The sequence below is a fragment of the Archocentrus centrarchus genome, chromosome 1 (assembly GCF_007364275.1).
Source record: "Archocentrus centrarchus isolate MPI-CPG fArcCen1 chromosome 1, fArcCen1, whole genome shotgun sequence".
In the NCBI taxonomy this organism is placed as follows: domain Eukaryota; kingdom Metazoa; phylum Chordata; class Actinopteri; order Cichliformes; family Cichlidae; genus Archocentrus; species Archocentrus centrarchus.
Genome location: NC_044346.1, coordinates 27,616,263 through 27,631,755, shown reverse-complemented (window position 1 = coordinate 27,631,755; position 15,493 = coordinate 27,616,263). Strand labels below are relative to the sequence as shown.

Below are 15,493 nucleotides of genomic sequence, written 5' to 3'. Positions count from 1 at the left end.
GCTGTCTGACAATTACGTAAAGGATGGAGGGATGCAGAGAGACAAGGAGAAAGGGAAGGGAATGGGAGGGGGGAGAGAGTACCAACCAGCACAGTCGATGACATCATGGGTGCTCAGCCTCTATTCTATCTGCTCACTGGCATTAGTTTCCCCTCTCTCGCACAGACTTGCCCAAGGATTTGCTGTTATACCAGAGTCTATGCAGTTAAATGTTTTCCAGTGTCCTCTCGTATTTACATACCTGCTACACAAATAAAAATTGCTATTGATTTCTTTACCCATAATTTGTTGACTTGCCTCCTTTTCCCCCTGATGAAACGTTTAATTCATCTCACAGATATCTGCATTGCCTATTATTCATCTCTCAGCCAGCCTTTTGCTTTCTCTCTTTCTCGCTCTTGCTGTCATTTTCACAATAGCCTTCTTGTTTGGGCAAAGATGAGAGTGCCCCTTGACAGAACAAAGAACAGTGACAACATAAATCTAACAGTTTACAAGAAAAATTATCCCATCTCTCAGCTTCATATAAATCAAATAGAATATTGGTTCTAAATTAATTCTGAAGTACGACAACATACCTAAACATATAAAACTATGGTTGTGTCTGGAAGCTTTTGGACAGTGGCAGAAGCAAAGTTAAAAGTTCTACCTTATCACTACAACTAACAGGCACAAGTTTTACTTGGCAAACAGTCTCTCTTTCTGGTTTGCATTGCACTTTTCACAGTTTGACTACCACTTAGCATGTACTTTGCAGCTAAGCTGGCCTCGTCCATACAAACTACAGACACCCATGTCAGTCTGCTAGTGACCAAAGCAATCACAAGGAGGTTTTCAGAGCAACACCCTGTAACTCTTTGCAACCAGTTTCACACTAGGGACAGTCAGAAACCTCCTGCAACCAGCTGGGGAATACACATTTTCCTTCACAAAACATGTGACTCAGACCAAAAATAAAAACCCCACATTACTGTTGAGGAATTAAACTTAAGTTTCCAATTTTTAGCCAATCTGATGTGAATGGAGAACCTGACACATTAATAAAGTGTTCATTTTTAATACTATTGTTGAGAATCTTTTGCTGGGAGAATGGACAGCACCAAAATTTTCTAGATTTCTCTCTTTGTGAGGCCTTTCCAGGCCTTTATTACAACTGTGTTCAGTTGTTGTTTTCAGTGTGTGTTTCTGAATATGGTTTTAGACTGACAAAAAAAAAAAATTTTAGTCACCTAACTGTACCTGTTGTGTTTTACAGGGATGCTTTAGTCACACCAAATATTGATTTGAATTATGTTTACCGTACTTCACTTTTATGAAGTTAATGGATAAAGATGGCATTAAGTTTAAGAGCTAAAAGCGTCTCAAAGTGTCAAATATAGTTTAGCGTGAACAAGCGAACAACTGGGTATTTTTGCTGGTTGTTGATCCAGTATTTTCAAGATGCTTGTTTTTGCAGAGAAAAGAAACTATGAGCAACTGTGACTTGTGCTAATCTGTGCAATGAAGGACATGCCAATCAATTAATTTAGAAAGGATCATTCTTTTTCTTTTCATTTCCATTTCTAGCCATCCATCCTTTTCCTTAACTGCTTGTTGAATTTAGGTTTTGCAGGGTGGGGGAGTTTATCCCAGCTGTCAAAGGCAGGGTACACCCAGGACAGGACACCAGTCTACACAAGGGCTAACACAGACAGACAGGCACACAGGACAGGACAAGTTTGAGTAAAGAATTTTCTTGATGTGAGGTGACTGTGCAAATATAGCAGTGTATAATATAATGTAATGCAATATATATAATAGATTGTGCTGTCACATAATGCAAAAATGAAAAGATTAATATATTAGTATTTTTTATTATTTTTCTTTTTTTCACCTTGCATTTTTGTTGATGGAGTAATGTGGGACCCACATGATCTTTATTTTGTTCACAGGAACAACAGAGTAAGCTGTTTTGGCATCAGATACCATTATGAAACTCGCTGCTGAGTCAAATGGAAAAGGTGGAAGGACTTTGTGTTCTACATTAGAAATCTTGCATATTCAATTCTTTACCAGTGATTCAGTGCTGGGAAAAGTAGCTGCCTCCTTCCTGATTTCTTTTTTCATAATTGTCATACATAGATGTTTCAGATCATCAAACAAATGTTAGTATTCAACAAAGGTAACCCAAGTAAATACAAAATGATTTAATTTATTAAGGGGAAAAAGCTTTAAAAATCTACCTGGATTTTAAGTAAGTCATCCAGATCCTGAAGCAGTAAAGCAGCCCCAGACCATCACACTACCATCACCATGTTTGACATTATGATGTTGAATGAATGAATACCTTTATCAGTCCCACAATAGGGAAATTACAGTTAACAGAACACCCATCCAAGAAATACGAACAACAGAACAAACAGGGGAGACAGGTGTCTGTTCTTTGTATGAAATGCTGTGCCAGTTTTACACCAAATGTAACAGGACTCAAACCTTGCAAAAAGTTCAACTTCTGCTTCATCTGCCCACAGAAAATTTTGCCAAGAGTCTTGAGGATCATTGGGATGTTTTTTTGGAAAATGTGAGATGAGCCTTTGTGTTGTTTTTGATCAGCAGTGGTTTTCACCTTTGTGACCTCCTGGATGAGTTGTCAGTGCGCTCTTTGAGTAATTTTGGTAGGCCAGACACTCATTGGAGGGTTCAGCAGTATTCCAAGTTTTCTCCATTTGTGGATAATGGCTCTCGCCATAGTTTGTTGGAGTCCCCAAATTTTAGAAATTGCTTTGTGAGCCTTTCCAGACAGATGTCAATGATTTTGTTTCTCAGCTGTTGTTGAGTTTCTTTAGATCGTGGCACGTGTTGCTTTTTGAGATCTTTTAGTGTACTTCACTTTGTCAGAAAGGTTCTATTTAAGTGACTTTGTGATTCAACAGGTCAGTAATCAGGCCTGGGTGTGGCTAGTGAAATTTAACTCAGCTTTCAAAAACATTTGGTTAACATTTGGTGTGGCCTAGTCAAAGTCTGAACTTAATTCCTATTGAGAGACTTTGGCATGACCTTAAACAGGCTGTTCATGATCAAAAAATCCTCCACTGTGGCTGAATCAAAATATTTCTGCAAAGAAAAGTGGGCCAAACTTCCTTGACAATGATGCGAACTCATTCCCAGTTATTCCCAACTCTTAATTGCAAAATTTAAGTGTGACACGTGCAAAAAATTAAGAAATCAAGAAGGGGGCAAATAATTTTTAAGATAAGATAAAACTTTAATGATCCCACGACAGGGAAATTTGCGCATTACAGCAGCTCAGTATAGAGAAAAATGAAAAGAATGAGTAAAAACAAATAAACTAAAATAGAATAGAATAAAATAAAATAAAATAGAATAGAAAAAACTATACACATATACATAAGCACTATATACATAAAATATATATATCAATGTCAATACACACATGTACATATACACACATATACACACACATCAAAACACTACATACAGATATCAAAACATTATATACATTTGTAGCCGGTAAGGTACACAGCATACACGGTATGCTGTGTTTTCCCAGCATTGTAAACACTGGTTTTATGTAGAAAAACAACAACAGACAGAAACCAATCTGAAAGAAATCACAGACTGGCCTCTGAACTGAATTTATAAATATTCCAAATGCAGACAGCTAGTTTAATACAGGATATACTTTTACTTAAATGAGAATGTGGTGCAGTTGTTTATGTTGTTGATTAATACTTGTTAACATTTTGAGATTATATGATATTTGTGGATTTTCAAGCCTTACTTAAGTATTTAACAGCTGGCTGAAATGAGTTCAAACACGATATATGCTGCCTTAATTAAAAAAATTTTAATGGAGGATTTTAGAATTCACAAGGCCTCTCTTTTATGTTCTGCTGTTTTGCTGACAACTTGACCTTACTGTTGGACTTTACCTGAAATTCCTGCTTGGTAGGCAGATGCCATTATGATTAAAGGCCAGAGTAATTTCACTCAGATGCTGGGAAAAGGGGTTGTGTGGGAAGATATTACCTGTTTGTTTGCTGTAGAAACAAAACCTTCCCTTTAAATGTCAGCAGTAAGCAGCAGTATCTGGTTTGAAGAGCAGTTGGATCACAGGAGGTTATGTGGACTGACTTTTTCTGGACATTCCATTCCGACTGACAGCTCTGGACTTACCGATATTTGGTGGATTTCTAGTCACAAAAAATCGGTCTAATTGAGCATCATGGCTGAGTCTGGGTTCCCATTACCACCAGAGGCTTTCTGTCCCCTGTGCGCAGACACAGTGAGAGACCCAGTCACTGTCGCCTGTGGTGACACTTACTGCTTGGAGTGCATCAAGATTTACTGGGATCAGTTCGACCACATCGGTGTGTACAGCTGCCCACAGTGCCATGCAACCTTCACACCTCGGCCTGTCCTGAAACGAAACCTGCCCAATGTATACCAAGAGCCACAGCGACAGCTTCCAGAGCTTACTCCTTTCCCCTACTTGAATCGTGAAGTCTACTGTGACTTCTGTGTTGGCCGTCGCAACAGAGCTGTCAAGTCTTGTCTGATGTGCTTGGCTTACTACTGCGAAACACATATCAAGCCTCATTTTGAGTCAGCTACATTCAAGAGGCACAAGCTAGTGGATGAGCTGGGTCATCTGGACAGGAAGATCTGCCCTCAACATGAGAAAGGCCTGGAGCTGTTCTGTCGCACTGACCAGATGTGTATTTGTGTGCTGTGTACTGTCAGAGAGCACCGCAGCCACAACATTACCTCAGCAGAAGAAGAACGCATTGAGAAACAAGTGAGTTTGATTCTGTCATTAAATGCAATATTAATTAACCTGATAAACTCTTTCAATATTGCTTTAGTTGTAAATTTGATATGAATGTTTAATGTTAGTTTTTGCATAAACTAGATAACTAAAAATATATCACTCTAGAGTGATGAAATCCTATATTCTTGTCTTTATGTTCTTCCATCAGAAACTCCTGGTAGTCACCCAGACTGAAGTCCAGCACATCATCCAGGAAAGGATGAAGGAGCTCCAGGATCTTAAGCATAATGTTGATGTTCTAAAAGTAAGATAATACATAGCCCAGCCCAACATAAATTATTGCTTTTCTTAATGATAAATTGGACATGGTCCATTTGGGAGGTGAAATACTATGGCATTTTTTAACAGAACTGTTCATGTTAATACCACTATAAATAGGAATTCAACAATAATATCACGGATAGCTCTTATAACTAAAAGCTCCTGGAAAAACTGCCTTAAATTTTCAGAGTGCAGCCCAACGAGCACAAGCTGAAAGTGACAAGACCTTCTACGAAATGCTGCAGGCGGTAGAGCGCTGGAAGTCTGAAATCAATCAAATGATAATGGCCAACATGCAGTCAGCAATGTCACAGGCTGAGGGCTATGTGAATCGTCTGGAGCAGGAGATAATGGAGTTACAACGCCGAGATGCAGAACTACGACAGATCCTTGACACGGAGGACAACATTCATTTTCTGCAGGTTCTGAAGATCAGACAAAGCTGAAACAAGTGATAGCTATGCTTTATTTGCTTTGTAATAGAACACTGATAGAAACAGTTAATTATGACTTCCAGGTACATTGGATTGATGATTCCACGATCAGGTTGTAAAGAAAGCCCTAACAGACAATATTGTACTTAACCTGAAAATGCTTCTGGCATTAGGTTTTCTCAAATGCTGTTAGCGCATGTCAGTGTTATTTTCCTGCTATAGCCACATAAAGAAGATTAGCATTAATCCTGTGTGTATATATATATATATATATACACACACACACACACACACACACACACACACACACACACACACACACACACACACACACACACACACACACACACACCATTCCAGTTGCATATATAAAATTTTAGAGCTTAATTTCTATTGTACAGTATATTTTACTTTGGGTTTCTGACTTTTTGAAATTACCTTGCAGAGGCATTACTCCAGCTGTAACACCTGTTAAGCCATGTTTAGTATTCATTATTACCTTATTTGACAGAAAGCAAGAACCCAGCTTCTTTACAGTACGGCAGTTGGTTAAAAATTCCTTCCTCCTTTTTCTTGTTAAAACAGAGTTTCCCAACCCTCTGTGTTGCACCGGAGGCCATGGTGCCCAAAGTGCTCATTAATCCTCAATTCTCTTTTGGAGAGATGAGCAAAACAGCCACTGACATGAAAGAAAATCTGGATAATATCTGTAAAAAGGAAGTGGTCAAACTCTCCAAGACAGGTTTGTTCCAGTGGTTATTGTTAATGCTATAATTTAACCTAATAGTAAAATTTAACCTAATAATATAAATCCTTGAACATTTTTACAGTAAGTGAAACTTCTGTGTACATAATTTTGCCAAGAAATGGAGGCAAACGACTCAAAGGTAAATCAGCTGACTAATTTCATTTGTGTTGCTTTGCACAGTGCATGCCTTTTAACAGTTTAAAAATAATGTTCCCATTTTGTCACACAAACGCATTTTAGGTTTTCCTATCCAGACAGTTCCTTCGAATGCAGATATACAGGAGCCAAAAATCAGAACAGACTTCTTGAGATGTGAGTAAAATTTTATGGTTCAGAATTTGTTATCAAAAACATGCATGTATGTATTAGATGCTCCACACCTAAACAGAAGAAATTTATAAATGCATGTTGTGGCTGTGTTCTCAGATGCCGTCAAGCTGTCCTTTGATCCTAACACAGTCTATAAAGAGCTGGTTTTGTCAGAAGGGAATCAGAAGATCACCCGGAAGAAATTAGTCCAGTTTTACCCAGATCATCCAGAGCGCTTTGATGGCTTCTCCCAAGTGCTCTGCAAGGAGCCACTCACTAGTTTCAGGTTTTACTGGGAGGCTGAGTGGAGTGGGGAGTTTTCCATAGGGGTGGCATATAGGAACATCAGCCGCAAAGGGAAGAATTCGCAGAGCCTGCTGGGCTACAATAACAAGTCTTGGAGTCTCCTTTGCTCAGACTCTGGTTACTCTGCCTGGCACAACAAAGTAGACAGAGACCTCCCTGGTGCTCTCAAGGCTACACGCATTGGTGTGTACCTGGATTGTGCTGGGAATACACTGGCGTTTTACTCAGTGTCAGATACTATGGAGCTTATCCACAGATTCAAAACTCAGTTCACTGAGCCTTTGTATGCTGGTTTTGGTGTAGGCTCCTCAGTTACCCTCTGCCAACTAAAACAGCCTAACTAATTAAAAAAACACACACACAAATTACTCAGTATAAATGAAGAATTCATACTCATAAAATGGCTTTTTGGGCCACGAGTTCTCTTTTGACTCTGTTTTTTAACTCTACTGACTACTGTGGAAAACACAAATCTTTAACTGCTGGATGCTCTCCTATATTCACCAGTTACCCCTGTTTGTCTGTTTGATGGTAAGAAGTGTATGTACCGAAAGATTATAGTGTTCTTTCAATGAAAAGAGTGATGCAATACAGCTGAAGATTGTTTAATGAATTGTGGAGATGAACCAGAAAAGAGAAGTTGTGGGCTCAGCAGACAGACAAAGACCTGATACTTGCTAAAGGCTTCCTTAAGCTGAAAAGAGTGCTAGATTTTAGGGAACATCTTGTTGTATTCATCAGTACAAATTATGTTTTCTCATTGTCACACACATTCACATAGTCATTTGAAGTAGTGTTATCATTAAAATATCAATTAGAGCCACTCAGATAATTACCATCAATCAGACAGCTCCTGTATAGTCTCAAATACATGCATATTTGATATTTTATTTATTTCTATTTTATTTTTCTTATTTACTTTATTTATGTCACACATATAATGTATTTTACTACACTGACTTTTCAGCAATTACTGCACTTAATATTAAGGTTCCAACTTCATATTTACGTCTGACGATACCCAACCACACTCTTTCCTCTGGTTGAGTTTGGTCAGTAAAGGTGATCTTTTGCAGCTGTGAACTGATATCATGGGATCCTGGATACTTCTAAAAATCTCTGAAACATCCTGGCCCAGGTGAAAATGCCTCAGAGAGGAAGAACAACACACTGAATAGAAACATTTTTCAAATGATGTAAAAGGTACAGCACAATAAAACATTGTGGGTCATTTTACGAATATCCAGTTGCTGATATGGAAATTACAGCACAGAATAATGCCCTGTTTGTAAGATGAGTAAGAGACCAAATGTGAGTATGTTTGTGTTATTTAACCACTGGATGGCACTGTTTCCAAACTGCCCATACATTGGTACAGTATATGCCTCTTTTTAGGCTCCAACATCAGCACATATAAACATAACCCTCATTTGGTCTGCTTTACAAGAGTAGATAAGTATATAACTGGTAACCTTTCTCTCTGAACTTGCACGTTTGATAATGATGACAGTATATGCAAATAATCCTAATGCACCGTTACTACAAAAAGGTAGTATTGAATGTTTTCCACATTATTTGGGCATTTGATTTTACTTGATCAAAAGACTCTTTGTATTCCTGTGTGGTATGTATATTTCTACTGGAAATCATGGACAAATGGTACAACAATAAAAGAAATCAACTAAAAAGCACTTAAAGAAATTGATACAGGTTTATTTGAGATGTGATGAGTTTAGTGCTGGAAATGACTGACTCTGTTTGATTCAGTTAACTTCCTTAATCCCTAGTGCCCTACGGTAAGTACTGTATAAGAAAAGGTAGATAGAAGAATGATGATTTAATCCCTAAAATGAATTGTTTTAACAAGTGAGTCCTAATCCTTATTAAAAGCTTTTGAAAAAAAAAAACTTTGGAAAATATGCAGAGTTTGTAACGCACCAGTGTATTTTATTGTTTCTTTGTAGGTTTGATACAACAGCCTAACAACTGTACTTTACAATACATGTGACATATGCATATGGCAATATTTTTATACACTGAAAAACTTCATGAACATTGAGATTTTAATACAGGTAGATATTTGTCAGAAACGGGCAGCACGGTGGTGCAGTTGTTAGCACTGCTGCCTCACAGTTAGAATACCATCTGGAAGGCCTGGGTTCGATTCCACCTTGGCCCAGGCCTCTCCCTCTCTCTGTGTGGAGTTTGCATGTTCTCCCCGTGCTTGCGTGGGTTTCCCCTGGGTACTCCGGTTTCCTCCCACATTCCAAAGACATGCACTTACTGGGGTTAGGTTAATTGGCTAATCTAAATTGCCCATAGGTGTGACTGAGTGCGTGAATGTGAGTGTGAAAGGTTGTCTGTCACTCCGTGTTGGCCCTGCAACAGGCTGGCGACCTGTTCAGGGTGTACCCTGCCTCTCGCCCTATGACAGCTGGGATAGGCTCCAGCCCCCCGCGACCCTTAACAGGATGTGCGGAAGCGAATGGATGGATGGATTTGTCAGAAACATCATCACAGGTCAAAATCTTTTTTCTATCTATTGTTTCTGTTTTTTGGAACAAATCAGCATCAGCAGTATCACACATGCGGACATCATCAAAACATTGCTTCCATACCAGTCACCTTTTGAATCACCACACAAAGGACAGCACTGAAATCGCCGAGATTTCAGTGCTCACTTTGATCTTCTGTGAAACATCATATCTGGCTGAGGAAAAAGTACCAAGTGTTGCTGATATGCATCAAATTTTATATTACCATTATTATTAGTTATTCACTTTGCATGTACATTAGCATCAGATGCAACATATTGCACTCTCATCCTAGTGGCTCAAATGCATGATCAGGAATGATGAAGTATTTCCTTGTTGTCAGATCCTTCAGTAAAACCCATATTCTTCTGCAACAAAGTATGAAGTTGGATTTGACTCACCTTTCCCCCGCTAAATCCCTTTAGCATTATATTCCTAACATTATATTGCTCCAAGGTAAAAAGTCAGAGGAACGTGCCAACAAGTAAGTCTGACCCAGTAGGTTTTACAAGTACAAGAGCATGCAACAATGGAGGAAATGTCCATGCACATTCTTCTATACTTTTGGTCAAAGGTTCGAGTTCTGGATCTTAGATTGCATTTAGTGTTTTTATAATTTTTTTTATTTTTCCTTTGAAGTATTTTTCCAGTTTGTGGCAAATTCTCATGCTGTGGGTGTGAAGTAACGTGTGAAAAGGTGTGGTAAAACTAGCTAATCCTGTTTGGTGGCTCGCTCACACAGAAACAAGGGCAAGTCTTTCAACTGCAAAACACAAAAAGGCAAATAAAACAGGAATTAAAAGATCAGCTTCAGTCCACCGAGTGCTGCTCATGATATTGTAAGTAATAAAGAAAAAATATACGCAGAATTTTCAAATGTTATGTGTTTAAAAATTCTCTTTTCTAACTGTTCTACATCCATACACTGAACCAACAGTATGTTGCTAACCTTGAGTTTATTGCTAAAAGAAAAGAAAAATCAATAACTCAGCAAAGAGCATTTTAATATGTATCTTTATTTCTGTTCAGATCATTAGATTAGATTTACCTTTGACCTTGATATGCTCAACCTTTGTATTTTCAAAATGTTGCAGTTACAAAGATACAAAACACAAGCACCTACTCGAGTAGGCTTTCTGCTCCATTTGCTCTTACAGCACTTTGATTCACCACATTGTTATGACAGAATCTGACAGGCCTTAACTAACACCAGGGCTTTTATTACACTTTTAATGGCATAGAGTGGCACCCAATAAATGTACACTTGTTGTGAAGTTGTGAAATATGAAAGGGACTGTAGGGTGAAGATAAATAAACAGGCACTGAAGGTATGCAAATTATTACTGTCTCACATGTATATAATGATACACCCTTGTAGTGGCATTTTACAGGTTTGTCCTTCAATTTCAGGAAAGACAAAAGAAAAAGCTAATATTTCTCATTAAACTAAATTATGTTCTTTTCCAGATATGTTATGGCTTCCTCGGTGACACAAGCATATGAGAGAAAATCCTTTATATGTGCCATTACTTCTCTTATTCTTTTAGTGGGATTGCTGATATTTGTTGTCACACATCTATCACTCAGCTGGCAGGTATGTACCGCTTTATATTTAACACCGTGTGTTTTGAATATCTGTCTTGGATTCAAGTTTGTTTTTTTTTTTCACTTCATCATAATGGCTGTATTCACCAGTAGTATTTTGGAATCTTAACAATTCTAAAGGAAGCAGTAGCCTGGCTGTTCATTTAATGCATATTGCCATCTGCTGGATACTTTTTTTTTAAACAATCCGTTTCTTCTCATTTCAGAGTTCTACTCAGCATCTGACATTTTATCATAGCACCAGCACGTTTGATGACTGCAGATCCGAAGTTACAGTTTTAAATGACAATTCCATGATGCAAAAATGGGAATTCTGCCATAAAAACTTCAGTCAAGCCTGGAAAAATGCAGAGCAACACCACAGAAAACTCAAACACAAGTACCTAGAGAAAGACCATTCATCTGCTTTATACATGTACACAAAATCTTTGTTGCAACCTGTGAACCAGAACTTCAAGTCTGCAAATGGAACTGGAAAACTAAAGGAGATGCTTGAGTCTCACTCACTTTTTTCTTTCCTAAGTAAAGCTATTCAGATTTTAAAGCACAGTCAGGTGACATGTCTTAGTACAATTTTTCAATCAGAGTCACATTTACATCTGAACATCTCTAACAAACAGGTTCGATTCAGCACCTTCATCTTAGGTTCTGATGAGTGGAACTTCACAAGGAACATTTCGTGTTTTGAGGTACATTCGTGCTTTGGTGCTGACATAACGTATTACTCTGCCCTGAAACAAAATAACCAGGTGCTCATTCCCCCTTATGAGATTTTCAAAGTCACTGATGTGCAGACAGAAACAAAGGAATGCAGAATCATCTACAGACTCAGGAGCAATCTGAACTGTGTTTATAACAAAGAGAGCAATATGTTGCATCCAATATCTGTTTTGCCACTAGAAGGATTTTGGGTCATTTTTACCATTACTTGTATTATTATTATTTCTCTTTTGCTGCCCTTTGTTTTTGTGAGGGTGTATCATAAGAACAATGCAGTTTCCATGGTTTCATTTTCACCTAAGACACACAGACATTGTGGGCCATATTAGCCTGAGCTTTGTATTTTTTTTTATTCTTCTTGTGTAAGAAAGGAGAAAAACAGTCAGCTTTTTCATACTTGTAAGTTATATAATGTAGACGTAGGCCACAATCATGTATATTGTTCTTTTGTCTTTGTTTTGTGAAGATGTACCATGAGAACACTTACAATCATACACACATTGTTCTTTGGGTATCATTTACAGTTAGGAACATAACACAGTTTTTGCAGTTTTGCCTCTGTACACCACCACAGTGGATTTTAATCAAATAATCAAAAGTGAAGACTTTTATCTTTCATTCAAAATTGAACTCGAATTAAAAGCCAAGGTAAAGAGGTGAGTTTTTAGAGAGGATTTAAAAGATTGTATGGACTCAGCAGTACAAAATATAAATATAAAGTGGCAAATTATTCCACAGTCTAGGGGCTGTGACTGCAAAAGCCCGATCCCCTCTATGTTTAAAATGAGACCTTGGTTGCACTAAGAGCATCTGGCTAGATGATCTCATTGCTCTCTTGGGGTTATATAGTTTGAGCAGCTTACCCAAATAGCTGAGTGCCATTCCATTTAAGACTTTTAAAGTAAGTAAAAGAATCTTAAAATCAATACGAGGCTGGACAGGGAGCCAGTGTAAACCTGCTAAAACTAGAGTAATGTGTTCATGGTTTCTAGTACCTGTCAAAAGACGTGCAGCAGCATTTTGGACTACCTGCAAACAATGGAGAGATGATCATTCGAGACCCAAATACAGAGAATTACAGTAGTCCAATCTAGAGGTGATGAAAGCATGAATAAGTTTTTCAAGGTCCTTTGGAGGAAGATAGGATTTAGCTTTGGCAATTAGCCGTAACTGATAAAAAAAAAAACAGTCTTTACGGCTGTGTTCACTTGCTTCTCAAATTTAAAGGAACTATCAAAAAACACTCCAAGGTTTCTGACAGCTGAGGAGCAATAAGACGCAAGGGCCAATGATATCAGTTAGCTTATGCACAGGGATACGACTTCCAACCACAATAGTTTGTCTTGTTTTCATTTAAAGTAAGAAAGTTCTGTGTTAATCAGTCTTTAACATCATGAAGACAGTTAAACAGAGGCTGCAGCAGGACAGAAGCACCCAATCTAATAGGGAGATAAATTTGGATGTCATCTGCATAAAGGGAATATTGTACTTCCTAAAGGTAGCATATATAATGAAAACAAGACTGGACCCAAAATGGATCGCTGAGGCACACCACAACAAATATTGGCTGAGGAAGAGGAATACACAGTTATACACAGTTCTTCAATTTCAGAGTCTTGGACAGTTGACTAACAACAGTATCAAGGCCACTTGAGTTTTCTTCTTATTTCTAGACATCCATCCATCCTCTTTCGCTTGTCCTGTTCAGGGTCACAGGGGGGCCAGAGACTATCCCAGCTGACATAGGCTGAGAGGCAGGGTACACCCTGTACAGGTCACCAGCCTGTTGCAGGGCCAACACAGAGACACAGACAACCATTCATACTCACGTTCACACCTATGGGCAATTTAGAGTGACCAGTTAACCTAACCCCAGTAACTGCGTGTCTTTGGACCGTGGGAGGAAACCCGAGTACCCAGACGAAACCCACGCAGAAACTGGGGAGAACATGCAAACTCCACACAGAGAGGCCCTGTAGTAAAACCCTGACATTCATGTCTTCAACCCAGCCTCAGCAACAGTAGCAAAACACACCAGGTTACAAAATTCAAAAGGTGCAGGATCAGCAAAAACAGCGGCTAATGACAATGGATGTGACATCATTTTGACATCGGCTTTGTCATACAGTGCTGTTAGCGCAGCACCGGATGGCAAAAATAATGGACCCCTTACATGTCACCCTGTGGTTCTTCCTTATCTTTTTCCCTTTAACAGCGTACCTACCCAATACCTCCTCATTACCTCTGTTCCCTTCACCTACATGTCCACTGAAATCTGCACCAACCCTGCGAACACTCTCTACCATTTGATTCAGCTTACCTGTCTGATCCCGCCCTTTCACTCTCTATTCATGTACTCTTCCTTCAAAATTACCCCTACACCATTTCTCTTCCTATTTACACCTATTACAGAACAGCTTGAATCCACCTCCAGTGCTTCTGGCCTTGTTTCCCTTCCACCTGGTCTCCTCCACATACAATATACCTACCTTCTTTCTCTCCATCATATCAGTCAGCTCTTTGCCTTTACTAGTCCTAGTCCCTGCATTTGAAGTCCACACTCCTGCCTTTCCTTTTCTCTCACTGCCTCCAAACACACATCCCCCTTTCCACTTCCTTTGTCTTCAGCCCACAGTAGCACAGTTTCCACTGGGACCCTGCTGGTCAACAGCACTGTAGGTGGTCAATGATAACCCTGTCCAGTATGGAAATCTCATTCTTGATGAGCCGCATGTTTGATTAGGGGAAGATTTTACACTGGATGCCCTTCCTGATGCAACCCTCCCCATTTATCCAAGCTTGGGACTGGCACTGGCTTGTGATTTACTGACAAGATAGAGATTATCCAGAAGCAGACTTTTTCAGTGATATGAAACATGATGTCCCTGTGCTTTTGTAGTAATGAACTTGTTTCAACACCACCTGGGGGTAGAGATCGCCACTTCTATTAAAGTGGACATTAAATAATATATGCATAAATTTGGCTAATTTACACCATGGAGCCCTACTCTAAAAAAAAAACTGTTTGACACTGTCCATGAAGCTGGATTTAAGAAAAGTGTTTTTAGAGCATGTGTAGCACCATCTTGTGCCAGTACAGAATGTGATATCACTAGGTTGGTAGTTGCTAATAGACTTACATTGGTTTATGTTAGCTAACTAGTGACAAAACAAGTAAACTAAAAGTAAAAATAAGTTTAGGAGGCTTTCTGTATATTTGCGTTACAGACATTGTCACCCAAGGGCCTGAACAATGAAATTTAACTTAATTCAAACAAGCAAGCAGCAACTGAAAGTACAGTGCAGTGTAAACAGCCATTGAATTAAAGCTGAAAGTCTGCAGAATCAAAGGTTGCACTTCAATTCTGAGTACTTGATTTAAAATACACTGTGGTGATGTGCAAAACTACAAAAATGTGTCTGCCCAGTTCTACACCATTGCTTGAGTGTCAACACCTTTGTGTGTGAGTAAAAGTAGGTCACCTGGTTCACTACCCTCACCATAAAGAGAGGAGCGAATATCTTGGCTATCTTGTTTTACTTTGTACTCTATGATTCAGAAATAGTTACAAAATTTAAACAAAGGTTCAACACAAAATATGACATTGCGCAAGATTGCGATGCTGAGATTGCTCAATGCAAGTAAAATCCTAACTGGAAGTCTGTCAGAGGTGTTCTTGTGCATGTATTTGTACATGAATAAAAGCTGAGCTCCCAAGTACAGTTAAGATTTTTTTTAAGGTTT

The 15,493-nt window shown here is 38.7% G+C and overlaps 2 protein-coding genes across 2 annotated transcripts; both read left to right on the top strand.

Annotated features, from left to right (window-relative positions):
* The first annotated feature begins 4,115 nt into the window (after nucleotides 1-4,115).
* Nucleotides 4,116-8,289, top strand: ftr84 (finTRIM family, member 84). The gene is made up of 7 exons (XM_030738589.1): nucleotides 4,116-4,798; nucleotides 4,980-5,075; nucleotides 5,281-5,514; nucleotides 6,112-6,268; nucleotides 6,357-6,413; nucleotides 6,515-6,586; nucleotides 6,701-8,289. The coding sequence occupies exons 1-7, from the start codon at nucleotides 4,226-4,228 to the stop codon at nucleotides 7,231-7,233; spliced, it is 1,722 nt and encodes a 573-aa protein (XP_030594449.1). The 5' UTR covers nucleotides 4,116-4,225; the 3' UTR covers nucleotides 7,234-8,289.
* A 1,860-nt stretch (nucleotides 8,290-10,149) lies between these two features.
* LOC115778236 (ecto-ADP-ribosyltransferase 5-like) lies at nucleotides 10,150-12,077 on the top strand. The gene is made up of 3 exons (XM_030726298.1): nucleotides 10,150-10,262; nucleotides 10,891-11,017; nucleotides 11,235-12,077. The coding sequence occupies exons 1-3, from the start codon at nucleotides 10,255-10,257 to the stop codon at nucleotides 12,075-12,077; spliced, it is 978 nt and encodes a 325-aa protein (XP_030582158.1). The 5' UTR covers nucleotides 10,150-10,254.
* Nucleotides 12,078-15,493: the final 3,416 nt, after the last annotated feature.